Source organism: Daphnia magna, linkage group LG8 (genome assembly GCF_020631705.1).
Source record: "Daphnia magna isolate NIES linkage group LG8, ASM2063170v1.1, whole genome shotgun sequence".
Classification (NCBI taxonomy): domain Eukaryota; kingdom Metazoa; phylum Arthropoda; class Branchiopoda; order Diplostraca; family Daphniidae; genus Daphnia; species Daphnia magna.
Window position 1 is genome coordinate 10,000,425 of NC_059189.1, and position 23,543 is coordinate 10,023,967.

General features: G+C 41.7%; 1 protein-coding gene across 3 annotated transcripts in view; it reads right to left on the bottom strand.

Annotated features, from left to right (window-relative positions):
* Positions 1-23,543, bottom strand: part of LOC116929139 (muscle M-line assembly protein unc-89) — a 45,803-nt gene that overhangs the window by 18,659 nt on the left and 3,601 nt on the right. For 2 of the 3 annotated variants that reach the window (XM_045178142.1, XM_045178143.1), the window contains exons 1-13: positions 20,078-23,448; positions 19,362-19,977; positions 18,985-19,257; positions 17,971-18,143; positions 17,799-17,895; positions 16,852-17,009; positions 16,232-16,716; positions 15,841-16,022; positions 15,637-15,740; positions 14,876-15,036; positions 14,310-14,552; positions 12,083-12,185; positions 11,943-11,969 (exon numbers count right to left, since the gene is read on the bottom strand). In XM_045178142.1, the coding sequence (XP_045034077.1) occupies positions 11,943-11,969; positions 12,083-12,185; positions 14,310-14,552; positions 14,876-15,036; positions 15,637-15,740; positions 15,841-16,022; positions 16,232-16,716; positions 16,852-17,009; positions 17,799-17,895; positions 17,971-18,143; positions 18,985-19,257; positions 19,362-19,977; positions 20,078-23,296 (5,841 nt within the window). In that variant the 5' untranslated portion in view covers positions 23,297-23,448. Of the gene's footprint in view, positions 1-11,942; positions 11,970-12,082; positions 12,186-14,309; positions 14,553-14,875; positions 15,037-15,636; positions 15,741-15,840; positions 16,023-16,231; positions 16,717-16,851; positions 17,010-17,798; positions 17,896-17,970; positions 18,144-18,984; positions 19,258-19,361; positions 19,978-20,077; positions 23,449-23,543 lie in introns of those variants that run through there. The other variant, XM_045178144.1, reaches the window with a different exon arrangement.

Genomic DNA, 23,543 nt, shown 5'->3' on the forward strand with positions numbered 1-23,543 from the left:
CGTTTTCCCGCGTGAGTTAGAGGAAGGCCAGAAAGAAAGAAAACGGAGGGCGCCTGACTAGATGGATATCTGTTTAGCCGGACAAGACGGGCGGCAGAGATTTTTTTTTTCATCCTTTGCCTCACGTTCGATTTTATTATTATTATTTACTTTCTTTTCGTTTTTTATTTTTTACATATTTAAATCGTTAAACAGTAAAAAAAATAAAAATGTGGCCATTTGTTTGCGCGTCATCCGCCCTGCAAACGCTCGTCAAAATCGCATAGAAAAATTGGATACAATTTATTTAAAAAAGAAATTTCAGACCAATGCAGTGTTGCCAACGTATTCGTCAGATGAGACAAATGACTAACGTTTTTTCAAAAAAAAAAAAAGAGAAAAAAATATGATTTTTACCGGACTGATTGACGGACATGTTAAACCAATCGTCTGTCCGTTTTGAGAAATGAAATTCCATGGGGTCATTTGCATAGACACCTTATCTATTTATTGCATTTTTCTCTCTATCGGATCGCCTTTTGGCACGATGCAAAAAAACAAGAGGAGAAAAGCGTGGAGTTAACGCGCCAACTCCCAATTTTTTCAAATGATGGGCGGCTGATTGCGTTTGTGCGCGATAATCTTATTCCGTTTCGATATAACAGCGCGCACTGAGACCGAGCTCGCACATTCCCCAATGCATTTAGATGATTTCATTTTGAGTTTTTCTCATCTCTCTATACTTTCAAAAATTACAATTCAAAATGGCTGCATTTGTTTACAACAGAATTCGATGAACTTTTATCCATTTATATTTTTTAAAAAATAAAACAAATTGCAACGATGTCGGGCGGGGTATAAAACCGGAGCAAAATGTTGAACCCAGTCGTTCAAATGAATGTGAAATGAATATGAAATGACAAGATTACGTCACAGATAATCTTCCTTTTTTAAAATAAATAAATGGGTCTGTTTTTTGGGGAAGGAACAAACAAACAAACGAAAAAAGAAATGGGCGGAACAAGATGTGGCGATTCTGTCTGTTAAGAGACGCGAATACAAGAATCAAAAGAGATTCTTATAGACCGTCCCCCCTAAATGGATGAAAATGGAGGACAAGTCCCCAACAAACGAGAATGAAGTCATCAGAGCCTATCGCAGACAAGGGACGACCCTAGCGGTTGGGGTACGTAACAAGAGCCTTTTTGTTTGTTTGTTCCCCCCTTTGATTTCTTTGATTTCTTTATTTGAAAAGATGTCAAAGACGTTTCGCCACGTCAGCCCGAAAAATGGCCAAACATTTCAATCGTTCCAGCACGAAATAATCCAGTGCCTGTTTGAATAGACTCGAACATTCTATTGAAATTGAGAATCAATTGAAGTCGCGTTGGAATTTCACAGAATATTAAGGTGAATTTTGCTTCTTCCTTTCTCTAGAAATGAACGCAGTTTCTTCTCTTGGAAAAAGGAGAGAGAAAGGAATCGCAATGACAAGAAATAAATAAATAAAAATAAAAATTTGAATAAAATCGCATTGTTTCCGGGGTTTTTCCCACTCAATAGCCAAGAAAAAGAAAGAAATCGAGAACATTGGCACGTGATTCAAAGAAAAATGATGACGTCGTACCGTCAGTGATGATGATTTGTTGTTTTGTGACACGCGTCATAACAAGAGCCAGCGTTGCCTATTTCTCTCACCAAAATATGCAACCCCCGTTGACCCCGCGTCTCTGCGTGAGCGCGTCTGTTATCTTGACGCTCTTACGCTCTTTCGTTCCGCCTGACCAGCTGAACAACAGACTCAACAACAACAACAACAAAATATAATCAAAAAAAAAAAAAAACGATGAAAGATTAGAATTTTGCATTCGGATCAAAAGGTCGGACAGACGTCATGTTTCCTTCTGCGGGACTCTTGAAATTTTATCACCGTCACTCGCAAATGTTTGGCCTCTGCTGTTTTCGAATTCAAGAAATGAGGCGGGGGCCATTCAAATTCTCATTTTTTAAAAACCGAAACCGGTTGATTTTCATTTTTCAGACTTTGGAAAAGAAGAAAGAAAACACAAAAAAATGGAGGTTGACGAAATGGCACCGTTGGACGTCCTTGCAAGGACGCCAAATAAATCTAAACACGCACATCATACGCCTAGAATGGGGTTTGCTTGTCTTTTTCTTGCAGTCCATCGGTGATAACGTCAATGTTTATAAGACGGGGATTCGCACCTTTTGCTTCAAACTTTGTGTGTCTATAATATACGTAACCTACATATTTTTTATTCCACATTACACACACACACATTTATGCAAAAATGCATAAAAACCAATAACACGCCCAGCACACAGCATTTCCTTTTTTATATACACACACATATTTATATTTGAATAGATAAAAAAAATAATAATATGTATATATATAAATAAGGAGGTGTAGTCGACCAGAGAGAGAGAGAGATAAAGAGAATGGTGTGGTGGTACATATTACATGTATAAAATAGAAATCGGCGCCTGTCTTACATAATTTGAAAAAAAAAAAGAGCTGGTCAAGTCGAAAGGGGGAATGATGGACAGCTGTTTCTTTTTTCTTTCTCATGTTGGACGTTTTGTGTGTAACTTTCCGTTTATGGAATCAACAGCGTATCTCTGGTATACCCTCTCATGTTTGAAACTTGTTGTGTTTTTACTTTGTACCCAGAAATCCCGGATTTGTTCTTTTTCTCTTTAAAGAAAAAATGATTAGAAAAACAAAACAGAGTTGATAGACTTGCCATTTTTTTATAGCCTGCATTTTTCCTTTTTTTTTTTGAAACGAGTAAAACAGAAATTCATTTTGCCGACGGATTGATGGACAGGTAGGCAAAACTATGAAAATTTGCTTTTAAGTGTATAATCCTAGTCAAATAAGAGCTGAATTACTCGAAAAGTACACACACACTATTCCCCCAAAAAAAAAAGAAAAGGAAGGGAGAAAGACTTTGAAATGTGCAGTGCAGTTTGTATAGATACGCTGGGCTGCCTGCTGATGATGAATGGCCTAATTGAACAATTAAATAAATAGACGCTGCGGGACGGCCATCTTTCCCCACCTTCTTCCTTTCACACGTCCCTTTATCTGTCCATTTTTTTTTTCCCAAGAACAGACCAAGTGATTAGAAAATGAAAGAAGATGAAAAGAAGAAAGAAAAAAGAGTTAAAAAAAAAAAAAATGGCTAAGGGATTGCGTTTCTGAAAAGGATAGCCTCCCGGGGTAGCGTGAATAGACGAAATTCTATATAGACGGTCTGATATCTCGTCGATATATATTTCGCTGAAATTGGTTACATCTGTACGAACTGGCACTCGAAAATTCAGAGAATTCAAAGATTTTTCAAGTGACAACCTCCGTTTTCTCCAGAAATTTATTCAAAAAAATTTTTTTTAGGAGGGATGTCAAAAGGGTCTAGTATGACGTCAATCAAGTTGTTTTTTTTTTAACGGAATGATAAAAAAGAAGGCGATTTTTAACAAAATTCTGAATTATGTCAGCAGGATTACGCGCTATTTTCCCAACATAAAAAAACAAACCAAAAATTCATGTTTGTTCTAAAAAGTTAATGAAAAAAACAGGCGTTCCAAAATAGTCGTGATCTTTTTTACTCTTTAAATTTCATATTTTTGAAAGGTACTCGTTAAGAAGCGCGTTAGAAAGTTTGACGATGTTCTTATTATCTAAACGTCCTTCTGATTTCCTCGAAATTTGGCGGCTGTTTGCCACCGAACGGCGCGCACACGAAACATATTTGATTTCTCTCTTTGTCTTTTTCGCCCCCAAAAAACAAATGAATTTGTTCGCCTTTTTCCGCGAATATTAAAAACAAGAAACGCCAATCATCGACTATTTTAAAAATAAAATTCGCTGTTCGTTTCCTTGTCTCACGTTGTTGAACAAACTCTACTCCAAAATGGACATCATCAAGGTGGGCAAAACAAAACAAAAATATGGCCCGACTGCGATTTTGTTATTCCGTCCGTGATCCTTCGTCTCTTTCACGAAACGTTAACAAACAAACAACAACAAACGCGCCGAAAATTCGTTTCAATTTAAAGAGATTTTTTTTTTTTACAACAAAAAAAACAGGCAGTTTCTCTCCTCTCTCAAGTTGGGAATGAAAAGTTGAGATAGCAAAGGCTAAGAAAGAAAACGAAAAAAACGTTCCTTTGCGATATTATACAGGACGCCATTTTAGGATGGATTTTTTTTTTCCTTTTCTTTTCCCTTTCCTTTTTTTTGGGTACTTCTCCTCCCGCCTTTGCAGGTTGATAATATTATATAGGTAGACGAAACCGGTCGCTCTGTTTTGATGGCCAATATCTTTTAAACATAAAAATAAAAAAAAATAACCTTTCTCTTCTTTTTTTTCTTTCTTAAGTCAAATGGCTTTTAAATGAAAAAAAAAAATTCTTTTGATGGGCTTTCTCAAACGATATTTCCTATCGATTTATATCCGATTGGCCGATATTTTAGATGGACAACTTTTGAATGGCGACATTTTTGTTTCCCCTTTTTTGGAAAGGGCACAAAGAGACGAAAAAACGTTTGAACCAGTTGCCTAAATAATTGCATTTACAAAAGTTTACACTCGTACGCGAGGTCCCTTCCCCCACTTTTTTTTAAAGAACAAAATTCTTGATGTCATAAATAAAAAATGCGCTGCCTGAAAAACACAAGGACGAATCTTAACGTGTACCTGACACTGTGAAACAACATTTTTAAAAAAATCCCGCTGTCCATCCTTTTTTATATTTTTTCACGATTACTTTCACTCCCCTCTTTAAAAGAGAAAAAAAAGAAAAGAAAAGACGTGGCGGAACACGGGAAATTCAAATTGTTGAAATTTAATTTGCATAATCGTGTGTTTTCTTACCTGGCGTGTGTTTTCTCCCCTTAATTAGCGCGAGGAGACGAACAAGATGTTTTCACGAGTAATAGTCAAATTTCACACGGGAAATAAACAAAACAACACGACACCAGGAATTTTAAAAAAAAAAAAAAAAAAAAATTAAAAACAAAAGAATAACGACACTGATTTGAATTTAAAAAAAAATAAATCTAAAAAAAAAAAAATTTTAGTTTAAATTCGAAATGAAACGGGAGGTAAGGCGAGTGTTGTTGGCCGGTTGACGGTGCAACGTCGACTGAAACAAGTTTCACTCCCGTCGCCGCACTCAAGTCTCTCTTTCTCTCTATGGCAACGTCTTTCTTTTTCTCTCTCTCTCTCTCTCTCTTGAATACGCAAATTCCTCGGTTGCCGCAGCGCCAAGAAAATACGAAACCCGCGCTGCTCTCAAACAATCTTTTCTCTTCAACAATTTCGTCCTTTCTCAAAATTCATTTCCCTCTCTTCCTTTTTTTGTTTTTTGTTTTTTAATTCATGGGAAATACGCAAACACACGAAATAACTAAGAAATCTTGGCCAGATTGACAGTTACCGATAGAAATGATTGGGGGGGAGGTCTAATTTGAATTTAAAAAAAAATAAAAATAAAAATAAATAAATATTAATGTAATAAAAATTCAAAAATAAAGTTAAGGAATGCGGGTTGAAAAGCCCGACAGGGAAAATGCTCTTTTTGTCGAACCAATCACACGATCTTTCGGGAAAAGTTGGGGTCGGCGGGGTCGGCCACGGGTCTTATATAAATCAGCAGTGGAGCCAAGTGTCGACACGCATCTCGGCGTGATGCCGCCATTTTCGAGATGTTGATTTATCATTGACATGAACTGGCCGCGCATTTGCTTAGCTTTTACGTAACACCGCGTGCCGGCGCTAGCCACACGCTCTCGTTTGCATCGGCTTCTCAACGCCAGAGGATCGCACCGATGACCCCGCGGCTTTCATCCAACGGCAGCAAATAACGTAATCTTTTTTTTGCTTTGTTTAAATTATTATTATATGAAGGGGGGGGGCAATTGCAATCAGATAGATTTCGTCAAAATGCCTGTTGCTATTGACCGCCACACACACATAAAATGAGCCAAAATGTAGAAGGACTTGTTGCTGTCATCATTCCTTTCTTTCCTTATTGCATAATCCAAAACGGGCGAAAGAGGAAAAGATTAAAAAAAAGTCATAATAATAAAAATGGAATTTAAAAAACAGACTCTGTGACCGTGTCTTGAGACATTGACGTTTTCGAATCGCGCCACGTTTGTACAAGGTCCAGTTTCGAAGAGGGACATATCAAATGTCCTTCCCATTCACATTTGCCTTTATGAAGAGCCTCCCCAAAAATGAAACGGGGTGGCCTTCACCGCCAAGAAGGGGAAAATGAGGCAGACAGTTCTGCTAAACTGAACGCAACGGTCCAGAGGCTGGCGATCAATTACCATAAAAAAAAAAAAACGGGAAGAAGAGGCGCACACCTTAAACTGTGCAGAGTTTTTTGTGCGTTCATCACAGCGGCACAAATGCGCTGTTGCCATTCATGTCCTCTTATTCTTTTCTTCACGGGAAAAAAATTGAATTTCTTTTTTCTCTTTCATTTCACGATTTTTAATATGGCGGACCTGGCGTATCTCAATCGACCTGTTCTACAATTTCAACAAAAAAACGAGTAGTAAGAAGAAGAAAAAAACAGACGATAAAATGATATCAAGCCCATTGGACTCGAAATCTAATGGAATAGAAAAAAAGAAAGAAATGAGCGTTTTCCATTCATTCATACCAACAGGGGAGTGGAGGAAGTAAAAAAGCTCGTTTTATTTTCAACTTGCATTATCGCTTTGAAGCTTTCACTGTAATGTTTGGTGAACCAGAAAAATTGGCAAAAAAAAAATTGTGCCAAGACCCGATTCGAACGTCAAACCGCCATCTCCAAAATCAGATTTTTTATTTTTAAATTGGCTCCCTCCAAAAATGAAAACATTTGAATAAAAAGGAAATGTGTACCGCACGAATAAATAAACATAGACACGCTCGTCTTATTTAGGAAAAGAAGAAAAAAATCGATTCCCACACGTGCGAACTCGGGCACCGATCTCAACGCAATCACAACAAACAAAAACAAAAAAATACAAGAAAAAGTACAAGAGGAAACGTCGGCAGAAATCATCTAGTCGAGCGCAAATAAGACGAAATTTGATTGGCATTCGCCTATTCGGGAATGTCCTTTCATTTCGGTGAGAGATCAGCAACAACACTCCCCAAATGAAATTGGGAAAAACAAAAACAAAAAAATTCGTGGAATGAGAAAAAAAAGAGAAAGAGAAAAAGATTGGTAATAATGATAACACGACTGATTGATTTGTCTCTTCATATGGACATTTCAAATTATATAAAAACGAGAAAGAATTGACTTGTAGGTATGAGAACTTAATAATTGCTAGAAAAAAAACTGGACTAAAATAAAAAATAAAAAATAAAAAATAAATAAATAAATAAATAAAACCTCAAAATAACAAATGGAAAATTAAATTCCTGGAAAGAAATCAAAAGTGGGTCCGGCCCAGGCGAAAAAAATTATCTTGAATAATGAGTAGAACGACCATCAATGACGACCTACAGGTGCGTCATATTTCGGTATAGAAAAAATTAAATAAAAAAAGATGATGGATGTTTTTTTTGTTTTCTCCAGTCGGCAGACAGAAATATCTACTCTTTTTTTTGTTAACGTACTAACATATTGAATTCCAAATGGAAATCGTCTTATTTGTTTATTTTAAAAAATATCTTTTTTTGTGTGTGTGTCCTTCTCTTTCAATGAAAATTTATTCCCCCTTTTTTTTGTGCTGCCTCATAGCGCAAGATTAGAAATGACAACGAATTAAAAAAATAAATACAAAAAATAAAAAATAAATATATATATATATAATATAAAAATAAGCGCGTGTGCGTGATTTGGGTCGGACGGACCGGATGACGGACACAAACCGGGCGCTCCCGGTTTTCTGATTTTTTATTTTTTATTATTATAACATTCTTCTTCTTTCTCGCTTCACCTCCTGTTTGTTTTTAAATTTATTCCAGTAGTCAGAACGAAAAAAAAAAAAAAAATTATAATAAAAATCAAAGTGCTGAAGACACTTTGAACTCTTGCCCTGCCCAGACCCCGACAGAGTTGCAAAAAAGAAAGAACAAAATGACTAGTCACATCTCGTTTTCTTTTTCGTCTGATGCATCCCCCCCTCTGCCCAATAGAAACGTAGAAAGAACAATCCTATAAACAAGATGGATGATTTGACTGGATTGGACACGGGCGTTGATTGAATCAGACAGGAAAAAAAACAAAAAAACAAAAATTCCATCATTTTGATTTTGGTTTCGTGTGTTATGAAATGTTTAAAAAATAAAAGGGGGGAGAGTGTAATGCATGGCGATCGACCCGTTTGGTTGTTTTCCAATCAATGACGTAAATAACATTTGAATAAAAATGAAGATGAATCCGTTTTCGCGGTGATTAGAAACGAGGAATATTTAAAATGTTAACCGAAAATGACATCATCTTTATTGTTGTTGCTGTTGTGCGCTACAGAGCAGAAAGCCTTTTTAGGGTCAAGATTGAAATGGGCGGAGATTGGTGGGCAATTCTTCACGAAAACAATGGCATCGTTACGCACCGTCTCTGACCAACTTTGATCAAAAACCAAACATCAATTCAATCATTCAAACTGCACATGTTTCCTACTATAATTCAACTATCACAAAAAAATCAACGTAAAAAGCCCAGCAAAAAAAAAAAAAAAAAATCATCGCTAGAGGCACAAAATAATAATAATAAAAATAAATAAATAAATAAAAATATCTATAAATACATTATGTCCGATGGCAAGGTCCAAAGTCGACGCCGCCGCCGTTCGCAGTTGGCGGTCCTATAAATTCGATTTCTTGTTTTTTTTTTTTTGCGCAACACAACCCACCCTCCCCAAAGAAACAGCTGATGAACATGTCTGCGGCACTCGAACGGGCTGGATTTATGGTAGGCTATTATTATTACTACTACTACTACTACCATTAGAGTTCAATCTACATGCGCATAGAGTCCCAAGTACGGACAGCTGCAAATGTTTGACGACTTGTCGTTTCAAGAAAAGAAATCAAAAATGGAGGGGGAATGCAAAGCCACCCATCGCGCAATGTGCAAGCGCAAATATAAGGTAATATATAAATATATATATATAAAGGACAAGAGTCTACAAATAGAAATGACAATAATAATAAGGAACAAGAGCCTAAAAAAGATGATGGCCCCATGTCCTTGTCGTGATCGACGGACGTATCATTTAATATGCGAACGTCATTCGTTCATTTTCAACATTTCTTTTCTTTAAAAGAAAAAGAAGAACGGACAATATTTGAACTTTATTTAAAGATAAGAAAAGACACACGTGCGGACTTGTCACCCCTTTTTTTTTGGGGGCGTTTGAAAAATAAAAAAATGAGGAGGGGGAGAGATCGCGTAGTAAAAGGGGCGGAAAAATAAGAAAAAAAAAAAAAAAGGGAAAACGAGACATTTGAATTGTCCCGCCATATAAGGCCGTCTCTATCTCGGTAAGAGAGTAGCACGTCAAAGTGTCTGCGTGTGGCGTACGAGTGTTGCGCTCCGTGACACCACCACCAAAAATCTACGTCGCTTTTCTCACATTTTTTATTTATTTATTTTTTAAAGAAAGAAAGAAAAAAAAGAGAAAAAAGCAACGGCCGAGTATAACGTCATTTAAGATAAGCTCAGAAAAAATCGACATTCAATTGAAATATTTCGCCATCTTTGTTTGTTATTGTTGCGTCGAAAATCGGCAACATGATATTGAATCCCCCATTTATTTTGTTTGTCTTTTTCAGACCAAAATCAAAGTAAATGTTATACGACGTTAGACTGTACTGGTATGTGACACGGCTTTTCAAGATAGCCAACGAGGAACGTGTCCATTTTTGGTCACGAACTTTTATTTTGTTGTCCCAAACCATTTTTTTTTCAAGTAAAAAAAAATCATATCTTGACACACACAAAAAGAATGGCGTTGTGGTCGCGACGATAGCGCCATTCTCTTTTTTTTTTTCATCTTACACCCCCCCTTACCCAAAATTAGAATTGACACAAAAAAATAGAAACATCGTCCTTTTCACGTTATCTTTTGTCGCCATAACCTGTGCGTTAATTTAGTCCATTTTTCATCTTCGAAAAAGATCTTTTACGCATTATCCCCCTCACCCATCCATCCACCCACCCAAAAAAATGAATAAATAAAATAATAAATAATTCAATGAAGTTTTTGAAAAAAAACAAACAAAACACACACGCAAAGTGATAAGCTTTCGGGACACGTAACACGGGGGTATCTCGATGGAAGTGGCACTCACGAAGTAAACAAATTCAAAAGAGACACAGTTTCCTTTTGCTGCATACATTTCAAGATGACTGACTTCACCTTCTTTGCCTCTTTTAGTCCACCGTGTAATGACCCCCATATTTTTCGTTTCTTTATTGGCACAGCAAAGGTAAAGGATGTCGTTTTCTCTTTTTTTCTATCCCCCAAAAAAAAAAAAATTAGTGTAGGAAAAGAAGATGAAATTTGATCGGACGCGCCATGACGACACACAAACAAAATGGCTGGCGTCTTTTCTTTTTCCCCATTTCAGCAAATAGCAAATTATTTTATTTTTTTTTTTTCTATTAGATTAGTAAAAAAAAAAAAAAAAGATTTAATTTGTGCGGGTAACCCGATCGCCGCAGCGGGTCGCTTGACCCACCACGGTACCAGGGGAACTTTTTGTTTTGTTTGGCGAGATGTAATACATAAAAGTTGATACCGACCGAGTGCCGATATCAAATTTCCTCGTGGAATCTCATTAACATAACACACGACGCAACAGTCGGGAGTAATAAACATCACGAGGGAAGAAAGAAGAAGAGAGAGGGGAACACACAAATGACACCCCCCCTTCCCATTCGCCTTGTGCAACATCTGGCGATTTGCGCCGTCTTCAAAAAATCAGAGAGAGAAAATTCAAATTGCCTAGAATTCATTCAAAGAAAGAAAGCACACAAATATAAATCAAAGATAAAACATTTTGCGGCTTCAAATTGCGGACCCTCTCAAAAGAAAAAGGAAATTTCAGCCATAAATTGATATGAACATGATGGCCAAAGAGGTTGGCGACGTCCGAGGCGGCCAATAATTCACGTACTTGAACAACAAAATAAGCGGCTCACGAGCGGCGACTGATCCGCTCGTAAGGACGAAGCTTTTCCCCTTTACGCGCAGATGAGAGGCAGACAACAAAACAAAGAAGAAGAAAAAAGAGGTAGGCCCAACTGAAAGAAACGACACGAGTCAATCATCATTTAGAATCATTCAGAAAGAGAGAGGGTACGCCATTCGGTTGGGCACAACGCGCAAAACAAAAAAATGGGAAACCAATCGAAATCGAGCCAGAAAAAATGGAATGAAAGAACACAACACATTTGGTGTGTGATCCGTTTCAAATGACGCGCTGATATGAAAGCAAAGGGCTGCGCCATGTCAGCGCTTGTTTCCAAGTGCTTCGTCATGCAAATAGAAAAGGGGGGGATTGGAGGGTTGGAACTATTGCGCTTCATCATTACGTATTCATGGTGAAAGGTGCGCATCTAAATTTAGATGAACATGGCCGGACCAGCGATGGAAACGATACCGAAATGCTAAACGGATAGCGGAGGCGGATCGAACTCGTGTCGACGTTGCCCATTTCAAATGAAATGGCCATTTTTATTTTTATTTTTTTCGATTTAAATGTTTGAAAAACAAAAATCAAATAAGAACGAGAGAAATGGGCGTCACGCTGCAACATCGCGAGCCAATGCGGCCATCTATTTCGCGCGTTCAATCTTTGAAAATCCTCTTCTCTCTCATCTCATTTTCTCACGCAAAAAATAACTGGGGGAGGGGGACGATAATAGACAACAACAACAACAAAAAAGAGAAAATAGTTGATGGTGAGACTTACATTTAGCCAGTCACGCAGCCAGATGACCTACGTTGTCGTGAAAGGAAATAATAATAAAAAACAATGTTTTAGAGTTGAGACGGTCAAATGGCAACAAGTGTAAGATATTCGTATTGTTTCGTCTTTTGTTTGCCTCTTACCTCGGGTTTAGGATCGCCCAGCACCTCGCAGACGACGACCAACGCATCGCCTTCAACAAATTCAGTCGGTTTTTGGACGAAACGCGGCGCCACTGACGTCTCCCTATTTTTTATTTTTTTCGAAAAAAATAAAATAAAATAAAATCAGTGATATTTTTATTCATTTAAGTTTAGTCTCCTTTCCTATTTTGATTTTTAACGACTGTGGCCTCTTTAAATCACACCGCTGGTTAATTGGACGTGCACCTCTCATTCGTTCACCAGTTTTCCAACCCTTTTCATATTCTTTTTGATTTTATTTGATCGTTTCAACGTGTTCCAACGGTCGCCATTTATATTTCGAGACGTTGTAACGTGTGAAACGCCAATTGCAAGAAGGAAAAAAATTGGGAAGCCAACCGTTAACGTTTCGCTCGTTAAAATGGGGTTTGAAAAAAAAAAAAAAAGGAGGGACTTGTCCGGAACTACAAACGCGTGAGATCGTTAAGCAAGAAATGTTTCTTCTTTTCTTCGTAGATATACAGAAAGACAAGTTCTCTTGCTGCGTTCGTGTCGTCTCTCTCTTACTGACCGAAAAGGTCATCAAATTAACAGTTTAATGCATTCCAAAACGGAGAGAGAGAAATAAGGTGCCATAAAAACGGGATTACAACCAAGACGACTAATAGCGCCCAAGAAGAAACTAAACAAAAATATATATAAAAAAAAGGGGAGGGGAGATGATGGATGTAATAAAAAATCAATTATCAGCAAGAAAAAAAAATTATCTTTTTCGTTCGTTGCGTACATCATCTGTCTAATCGATTTAAAGAGAACACGAAGTTTAAACCCAAAAAAAAGAAAAAGAAAAAGAGAAGAGCCGAATTTATGGAACGATATGCCGACATATGGTGGTAAGGGAGGGGGGGGGACGCAACTGGCATAGACGAAGACAAATAATATCCGGCTGATTTGTTTTTGAATACGAAAAAATGAAATAAAGATACGCGAGGCAGATAGAAATCGGACGGCGGCGTCGGCGGCGGCTTCAGCGGGTTGCTGATGTTTTTACTAGAGCCGTTTGTTGTGCAAATCTTCTACATGTCCTACCATATAGAAGGCGCACACACACACACACACACACACACACACCGGGGAAGCAGGCCACTATCATATTTATAGAGATATCTACATACGATATAAAATAGCCAAAAGCTAAACATTTTTTTTGTGGCCTCTTCTCATTTCAAAAATAAATAAAAAAATAATAATATTTAAATAAATAAATAATAAAGAAAAGAAAAAAATAATAATTCAAACGACACGAAGTTATGCGCATTGTTGTGTTATCCTTGTCAAGGCCCCCAGTACGTAAAAGGTGGCCATTTTGGGGTCTTTTTGGCTTAAGGGAAAAAGAGGGTCGTGTCAACAAGACCATCGTACGAACGCTGTCCCCCCCTCCCTCCTCCCATTATAATCCTATCCAATAAAAAAGAAAACACACCCAACGGTGTCACGAGCATCTCCATTGCTGCTGTAACATAATAAAGATGACACAACATCCTATTAGTCAAGCAAGAAAGAAAGAAAAAGAAAAAAATTCGATATTTATTTGAATTTCCCGCCAGCCGTGAATTGTGTTAACCAGCGGCTCACGTTTTTTTTTTTTCATTTAAATCACAGCCACCCCCACCCCCGTCTGTTCTTAAACAGCGGAACAGAAATCAAAGTCATCCATCGCGATAAATGGATGTACTGGTGCCGTTTGCTATTGTTGTTGCGTTCGATAGTTGTACACACAACCAACCGCAACAACAAAAAAAAAAAAAAAACTCGTTCGTGCGTGATGGAACAAACTTCGTGAATTCGTGACTGCGGCGCTTCCAAGTAAGAAAAGAAAACAAAAAAAAGTGTGAAAATAAATCAAAACCCAACCGGTGCCCTATTGTTTGAGGATCTATATAGGCTGTGTCGATGTCGTGATGGGCCACACGACGGCGCTCACAAGCCGCCGGCCTTTCTCGTGAGTGACCCCCCCCCTCTCTCTCCGTCCATGAACCCAGACAGCCAAAAAAAATGATAATAATAATAATAATTCAAGACAATGACGCAAGGGGGTAAACGAAGAGGCCAACAGCGATGTGTGTGATAGATTGCCTGATGGCAATAATGGCGCGAAATATTCAAAAAAAAAAAAAAGAAAGAAAGAAAACGGGAGGAGACGAGAACATGGGCGATGATTACGTACCCGATGTTGTCGTGATCGGAGCTGATGGCGTCCAATGATGATGATGGAATCGCTAATGGCCGTTGTCTGATGGTGACGCGAGCGTTGGACGAGACTTGGCCCATTTCGTTGGTGACGGTGCACGTGTAGACGCCAGCGTGGCGCCGGGCCAACACGCCCGACACGACCAACGCCACCGTGCCGTCAGATTCCAGTCGCATGTCGTACTGACGGCAAGGACGTAGGCGTATCCCGTCCCGATGCCTTTGCGCATTTATCAATCAATCAGCAATAAAACAAAAAAACCAAGACAAAAAACAAACAAAAAACAAAAATTACAAGGAAAGAAGCAGATGATTATCTTTGATTAATTTGTTTTTTTCCCCTTTGGGTGGGGTTCAGAAAAGATTTGTCTTTTCTCCACCTTCCAGTCAAATAATCATAAACAATTGACTGTTGTCTGTGTGTGTCTGTGTGTTTATAACTGTAAATGTTTTCTTCTTGAAATTGAACACACACACACAGACACAGACACACAAAAAGTAGCGTGTAATTTCTGTGTTTTTGTTTTAGTGTTGGATCCGTACCAGAGAACCCCGACGGCCGGATAGGCTTCGACGCGGGCGATCAACGAGAAGGTGCCGCCCTCCGACACGGTGCGATCCTCCAGCTCGTGCGTGAAAAAGGGCATGACGTACGCCCGAATGCCACCGTCCACTACGAGGCAGCACTGGCAACCCACCGCGCCCTATTTTTGTTGTTGCGCACCGGCATCCAAATCAAGCAACAACACCAAGGGGAAAAACCGAAACAAAACAAAATTAAATGAAATGAAAAGAAGGGGGGGAGGGAAATATAATAATAATAAATAAACAAGAAAAGAGACATGACAACAAAATGCAATGTTTATAGAGATTGAAGAAAATGATATCGAAAAGGAAGGATGGATCGTAAAGTGAAATTCTTCATGACCCGACCGCTATCTTTTTTTCTCTCTCTCTTTCTCTCTGTGTGTGTGTGTTTGTGTGACCCGAGCAGACATTCGATGACTAACTCTTAATTAGCATAACCAAAAGCCTAAACAAATTCGTGATCGTAATGACGAAATCGGGCCCTGCGCTCTGCTGTCTGCAAAGTCCGATATGGTCAAAATCAAGCATTAAAGTCACGTGTGTGTTTGTGTGCACAGATAAATGCGTGCCGTCACAAGTGCTTCAATATCATCATCGAATTCATTGAGTTATATCGTCTTTCAAGCGACCCCTCATCCCATACGCAACACGCAACACACGTTCACGTATGAAAAAAAGGAGAAAATGAAAACGATGGTCGACATCGTTGCCCTTACCGAGCAATTACGGCCTTGGACGCTGTAGATGCCAGCGTCGTCGAATTTGGTCGCCGCAATCTCCAACGTGTGGAAATTGCCGTCCACGCTGTAACTGTGACGCTCTGCGACGCCGTCCCATAAATCATTTTGAAAAAATAAATAAATAAATAAATAAAGGGAAAAATTGAATAGAAAAACAAAAAAATGGAATTCATTTTTTACCGTCGTCGCCGATGATGATGGCGCTGTCGTTGTGATACCAGGTGACGTCCGGCTTGGGACAGCCAATCAATTGGCAGGTCAGTCGGACGGGAAAGGTCAGCTGAACGCGACGGTCGCGAGGCCTCATCGTGAATTGCGGCGCCATCGCCATCCTGTCATTGCCACTGAGACCATCCAGCTGCCTGTTGGTGCGTGTCCGTGAGAAATGCAAATGATGCCACGCAAAAAAAAAAAAACAACAAAAAATCCCCCCCAAATTCCAAGCCAAAGACGAAATCCAAACATTTTATTATTGAGGTCGGGATAGCCAAAAAAAAAATAAATAAATAAATAAAAATAAAATAAATAAGATAAGATAACGTTTTAATTTTTTTTGTTTTGTTTTGTTTACTGTCTGAAAAGGGCGTCGGCTTCGGCTACACGCTGGTCCGTCACGACGAGGACACGGCTGAATGTGGCGACTCTTCCTGCCGGATTGACGGCCTCGCACGTGAACTTGCTGTCGTCGTCCGTCTCCATTTGGACGTCGTGAATGGTCAACGCGTGGCGGCAATCCGAGCCGATGGAGCGCAGCTCGTAGCGCGGCTGCTTGACGCCGTCCAACTTGCTGCCGTCGCGGTACCATTCGACCAGAGGCGTCAGCTGGCCCGACACCTCCGTCAGCAGTTCAACGTCCGTGTGTTCGAGCGCCTTGATCTGCGGATGCAGTTGGCGATGGAAGTGGGGCAAACCGGTGCGGCTCACCGTTTGGATGGGCGTCGACGAGACCAGCGATTCACCCCATCCGTACTTGTTGCGCGGCGTGATGCGGAACAAGTACTCCCGTTCCGGCTTTAAGTTGTACACGTCCGTGCTGGTAATACAAGTCATGGCTACCTAAAAAATTATGTTTTTGGGGTTTTTTCATGATGGCCCATCAAAAATCAAGAAATAAAAAAGAGAACAAAAACAAACAATTTGCATATGAAATGGGAGTTGCAACCATCAAGATGAATGGTTTTTTTTTTTTACCTCTATCCATATGGCTCCTTCGCCAAGGAGCCAAGCTTCCACTTTGTAAGCTAAAATAGGTGCCCCGCCCGTGTAATTCGGTTTGGGCCAGCTAAGCGACACGACATTTTTACCGCTGACAGTTGCCATCGGAGGTGCAGCAACCGGACCTGGCACATCTATTGCAACACCAAAAAAAAAAATAAAAAAAAATAAATAAGTAAATAAAAATAAACAAAAGAAAAACATTAAAAGTTACAAATAACGTCGTTCATCACAAGAAAAAAGGTGTGAAAAAAACAAAACAAACAAAAAACTAAAATTGCCGGTGGCTTCGTTGGCCTGAGCTCATTTGTATATGCATATGTATATACTTGGCTGCTCTCTTTTTCAAATGGGGCATTCCAACACAATTTCTATTGTGTGTGTGTTTCCAGCAGCCGAAAGTGAAGAAGGAAGGCGTGAAAAGAAAAAAGGATGGTGGGCTATCGAATTCACGATAGAATGCAGTATATGGGGGGATATCCATACTCGGCAATGACTTAACACCCGTCTGCCATGCAGTAGATTTTGTTTTTTTGTTTTTTTCTTTACACCAACAGCAAATTTGGGGTTTATTTTTTTCTTCTAAAGAATTCTCGGGGCGGTGCTGTAAGCAAGTCCAGTCCGAAAGAAGAAGTGAGGCTTGCCTGTCTATAATTACTCTTGGCTTCCGAAAAGCCATTATAAAAAATAAGAAGAAAAAAAGCCCCTTCTTATACAGCACGTTGACGTGGCCGGCTTTCTATCTTGATCTTTTTTTTTCTTTTTTCTTTTGCCCACCTGGAGTTTGAATGCACAAAAATGTTTAAAAAAAAAAAAGTGGGGACTCTCTTTCTCTCTCGGGGCCATGAAAATCGAATTTAAAAAAAGAATGTGATTCGTCGAATTCAGATATGTGACAAAAAGGGCAAAAATGATTGACGTACCTTTGTTGAATCGCCTGACTCGACGTTCGGACAGATCGTTGAGGCTCGTTTCCGCGTCCTTGAAGTCCCACTCGGAAGAATTGGTCGCTTCCTTGACCTGCATTAAAAAAATAAAAATAAAATAGAAAGAGATGCGGCCATTTCCAAGTTGCGATCGACTCGGATAACTTACGCGGACGGTGCAATAGGCTTTCTGGGTGCCGTGGCAGTTGCTGGCTTTGACGATGTACGTCCCACCATCGCCGTAATTGGCTTTCTTCAGGACGAAACGGTACAAGTCGCCGTCCATCTCGACGCATGACCGTCCAGATTCGGCCACGTCTCGGATGCCCTTCAACCACGTCACTGTATGAATAAGCCATTGCAATGAAAACGGGGTTGGCATCAAAAGGCAAGACGAAGAAGACGAAGAAGAAGAACGCATTAATTGCGCGCAGTGGAGAATACAGTCATTATACTAAGAAGACGATGAAGATAAAGAACTTGTTGGCTTGCCATTTTGTCTCTTTTCTCTTTCAAAGTGAATTCTGATACATCAACCCCATGAATCAAAATTCACCTTGAAGGCAAAGCCATTTTTCCCTATTGAAAACAAACTGGCAAGTGACTCATATCTTTCCAGCAGCAGAAAGCGAGAAGAAAATATTTGATAAAATGGCATTTCATTCAAAGACAAGAAAAAGAAGAACGTCGGAGCCAGCATTATTGTCGCAAGAAAGAAGATGAAGAAGAAGAGGAAAATGAAAAAGAGCTTCTAAACGTGCTCCTTCGATGAACACGCTAATGGTGTTGTACTACAAGTATGACTGTACAGTTTTGCTATTCTTAATCCATAAATCTAACGACGATTATATCGTTTTTTTCTTTTGGAATTATTAAGGCCACATCTTCTTTGGCTTTTGAAAGCGTGCAATTTCCAGCGATAAGCGCATTTCTTTTCTGGCGGAAGCCACCAGATATAAATCATTGGGAAGGCGCTACCTGAAAATACGTCACGAGTCGGTGCGAAATGCAGACACATTAGACTCGCCATTTGAGCTCGAAATAGCAAATACATTTTCTACTCCTTTTTTTATTCATTAGTATTATTATTATTCTAGAGCTTATAGAAATTTTAGCTAAAAAAATAAAAATAAAAGCGAAAATAAAACTCAGATTGACCGCTAGATGGCTCTGCTTAATGTACCTTTAGGTCGCGGATGTCCTCGGACGCGACATTGAATCACAAGATCGCGATCCCTACCGACGGTCAGCGTGCTTTCGGGCAACAAGACGAAATGGGCCGAGTCATCTGGAACAGCCATGGCATCGTAACGGCCCGCGTCGAAACTGTGCCCATCTGCCGAAGATGCAATCTTATCACGCTCTGCTTGACGGCGGTAAAATTCGGCACTGCCAGAATATCCAGCGTGACTCGGGGCCGTCTTCATCCTTTTCTCGTTACTGTTCCAAACGTGTTCTATTTCAATGTTAAATGAATCAATAAAAATACAAAAAAACAAAAAAACAAACTACGACATGACGAATTCATTTTCGACAGACGTGTCCAAACTGATCAATTACCTGGAACTACGACAAAACTGGAAATCTCATCCTTTCTCGAAGCGTTCTGAGCGACGCAGGTGTAGTGGCCCGAATCGCCGACACATGGCGAATGGACAACGAGACGACAACGCCCGTCCATGTCCAGGCTGTGCTTGTAACGGCTGCTCAAATGCAATTTGATGCCGTCCTTCATCCACGTGATTTTGGGAGTCGGGAACCCGTCGACAGCACATTCGAGGACCAGTTCGTCACTCGCCTCATGGTACACGTCTCGGATGGACGACGTAAAAGATGGCGAACTGGTTTTCGGTTCGTAATCGCCCCTGACCCGAACATCGGCCGACGTGCTGGCCTGTCCGTGCTGATTGCGCGCCACGCACATGTACTCGCCCGTGTCGGAGCGGGTCAAATCGCGCACTTCTAAACTGGCGATGCCGATCGGGTTCCAGCTGGTCGCGTATCTATGACGATCTTCGCACTTGAGTATGGGCAAGCCATTGCGGAACCATTCGATTTCCGGCTCGGGATTGCAGAGCAAACTGCACGTCAATTTGATTTGGCAGCCCTTGGCTACTTCCATGTCTCGCAATTTAGAGCTGAATTTCGGTTTCTTGGTTGGATCTCTTCTTCCATCCTATCATTTCAAAAGTTGAAACAACAAACAAACCCCCCCCCCCCAAAAAAAAAAAAAAATTAAAAAATTTGCATAAAAAAAGAAAAAATACGATTTATACTTCGTTTGTTTGGGTGGAACTATCCCATTCCGGCTGAGTAGAATGAGACTCGGCACGATACGCGGATCTGTTTAGCATCGAGTGGGACGCGACACCTGCCGAACGGGCCCGAATTCCGTGACGCACGTCTTCCCTGCTCAGCCTCGTAGCCGGATGCAAATCGAAATCGGTGGAAAGCTGAAGATGCCTGTTGTGCGTCTGCGACGAGCCATCGATACCGGGCTGCTGCCATGACGGGTTCATCGAATCGCAAGCTGCTTCTCCGAAAACAGTTGGCACGGCGGGCCGACGTCGAGTTGTTGCCGAACCAACAGCAGCGGCATCAAATTGAGATTCATCGGCAGGTCGAGCCCTCGGACGCGTCGTCCTCGTTGAGTTATCGCAACAACTTTCAAGCGTTGGCTGCTGCTGCTGCTCATCTGAATTTGTGATGGGCCTCCTTCGACGCTCCTTGTTGGGTGATACGTCATCCGATCGATTACGTGCGTCATCGACATGTCGTCCCGCCTCGCGTTCGGGCCGTTCCTCTTCCGCTTTGACGCGTGGCTCCTTTCTCTCGCCAGTTTTGAGGCTGGATTTCATGCGCTCGTCCTCGTCGGCCTTTTTCGTCAGCTCTTGCTGCTCCTTCGTTTGCTTCTGCTCCATATCCTTGCGTTCTTTCTCCAATTTGTCCTTCTTCTTTCGCTCTTTACGCTCCTCCTTCTCCTGTTGCTCCTTCAATTGGAGTTCTTGGGCCTCTTGGCGTTCTCTTTCCCGCTCTTTCTTCAGCTTCTTTTCTTCTTGTTCTTTCAATTCCTTCTCTTCGGCCTCTTTGCGTTCCTTGTCTTTTCGTTCCTTTAATTTCTTCTCTTCGGCCTCCTGACGCTCCTTCTCTTTTTGTTCCTTCAGTTTCTTTTCCTCGGCTTCTTGGCGCTCCTTTTTCTTCAATTCTTCAGCCTCCTTGAGCTTCTTTTCCTGTTGCTTCTTCTCCCTCGCTTCCGCCTCTTTGCGCTCCTTTTCTTCCTGCAATTTCTTCGCCTCGGCCTCTTTGCGCTCCTTTTCCTTCGATTCCTTGTCTTCCCTCTCTCTGCGCTCCTTTTCCGCTTCCTCCTTCAATTTCTTTTCTTCCGCCTCTTGAAGCTCCTTCAATTTTCTCTGTTCCGCTTCCTGCTTTTCCTTCAATTCCTTCAATTCCTTCTCCTCTCGCTCTTTGCGTTCCTTTTCCGCTTGATCTTTCAGTCTCTTTTCTTCGGCTTCCTTCTGCCGCTGCTCTTTCAATTGAATTTCTTCGGCTTCTCGAAGCTCCTTCAGTTTCTTCTGCTCCGCTTCCTTGCGCTCCTTCTCTTCTTGCTCCTTCTTCCTCTTCTCTTCCGCCTCCCTGCGCTGCTTTTCTTCTTCGTTTCGCTTCTCCGCCTCAGCCGCCGCTTGGCGCTCCTTTTCCTGTCGCTGCTCCTCCAGTTTCTCTTGCTCCGCCTTCTTCCGCTCTTGTTGCTCCATCACGACCTTTGCTTCCGCTTCGCTTCGCTCTTTCTCTTTCAATTTCAATTTCTTTTCTTCTCTCACTTTCTGTCGCATCATTTCATCGTCCACTTTCGGCTCTTCTTCTTCCGTTTTCGCCTCCGGTTCTTTCCGTTGGCTGTCGTCTTGCTTCCGCACCAAAGCCGCTTCCCTCTCGCAATCTTCATCGCGTCGTCGTTCTCTCAATTTCACTTCCGCCGACTTTTCATCCAGGGCGTCCGACCTTTCATCTTGCTTTGATTGGTCGAGGCCGGCTTCGTTTGCTGTTGGTTCCGGGCTAACGACGGCCTGCTGGATTGCTTCGGTATTTCCCACGCATCGGTCGGCAGTTTCCTCCTCTCGCGTCGCCGCCATCTTTTGTTCTTCGGCGCGCTTGATCCGCGCTGCTTCCTGCTCTTGCAGCATCTGTTTGGCTTCCTCCTCCTTTTGCTTCCTCAATTCCTCCTTCATTCGCTTGTCTTCCTCGTCGCGCTTCTTCCTCTCTTCTTCCTGCTTCGTGCGCTTCTCCTCTTTCTCCCTCATCTTCTCTTCCGCCTCTCGCCTCAACTTCTCGGCCGCTTCCGCACGCTTCCTCTCCTCGTCCTCGCGACGCAGCCTTTCTTCCTCCTTCTTGCGACGCTCCTCTTCTTCCTTCTCTTTGCGAAGGCGTTCGTTCTCTTCCTTCTTCTTCTGAGCGCGCTCTTCGATCTCCCTCAGCATCCGCTCTTCTTCTTCCTCCTTCTGTTTGCGGGCGCGCTCCCTCTCCTCCTTCATCAAGCGAAGCTGCTCCTCCTCTTCGCGCCGCAGACGCTCCTCCTCCTCTTGTTCGCGACGCAGACGCTCTTCTCTCTCCTTCTTGACGCGGAGGCGTTCCTCTTCCTCCTCCTTGGCCTGACGCAGCCGCCGCTCTTCTTTCATGCGGAGGCGCTCCGATTCGAGCCGTTCAATTTCCTCCTCCAGCCGGAGGCGCTCTCTTTCTTTCAGCATCCATTCCTGCGCCTCTTCCTCGCGCCGGATCCTTTCCGCTTCCAGTCGCTTCGCTTCCTTTTCCTCGCGCCGCTGACGCTCCTGGACCTCGACTTCCCTGCGCAGTTTTTCAGCTTCTTCCAACTTGAGGCGCCTCTCCTCCTCCTTCTGCTTCTGGAGACGAATCTTTTCTTCTTCCGATTCGCGCTGGATGACCTCCTCCTGCTGCTGCTGCTTGCGGATGTGCTCGTCCACGGTTTGATGCAGCTCGCATTGCTCCAGGCGGAGTCTCTCTTCGCGCCTCCCGGCAGCGACGTCGTCTTCAGTCTGGCCGGAAGCTTCTCGTTCCTGTTCTCGCACTAACCTTTCGGCCGCTTCCCGTCGCCGTTTGAGTTTCTCCTCCTCGATTTGCTTGGCAATCAGCTCGTCTTCGGTTAGTGAAGATTCGATTGAAGAGGTGCTACTTTCAAGCAGCTGGCATTCCGTCCGGCCGGACGGTTTTTCAGTCATCAAATGGGACGTTTCGCTGCGTCGTGGAAGGCTGGCGTCCACCGATCGCAGCGCTCCAGACGAGAGGAAGGAAGACGTGGTGGCTTCCGGTCTTCCGGAAATCTGTTGGCTTTCATCACGCGCACTCCCCTCGATCGGTTCTTGTTTACGATTCGTTTCCTCGGCGGGAATTTCTTGGCCACCAACTTCTTTTTCTTCCGCAGCATTTGGCGCGGGATCTTTTGGAAGACCTTCATTTTGTCCAGCTTCTTGTTTCAGTCGCTCCATTTCGTCGGCTTCTACAGCGAGAGAGGCTCGTTCAACAGCTTCTTGGAGGAGGAGTTCTCGTTCTTCAGAGTCTTTCTTGATGCGCTCCGTTTGCTCGGCTTCTTGCGTAAGACGTTCCCTTTCTTCGGCTTCTTTGGTGTGGCTGTCGTTTTGCTCGGCCTCTTTAAGAAGACGTTCGTGTTCCTCAGCTTCTTTTATGAGACGTTCCTTTTCTTCGGCTTCTTTTATGGAACATTCCTTTTCTTCA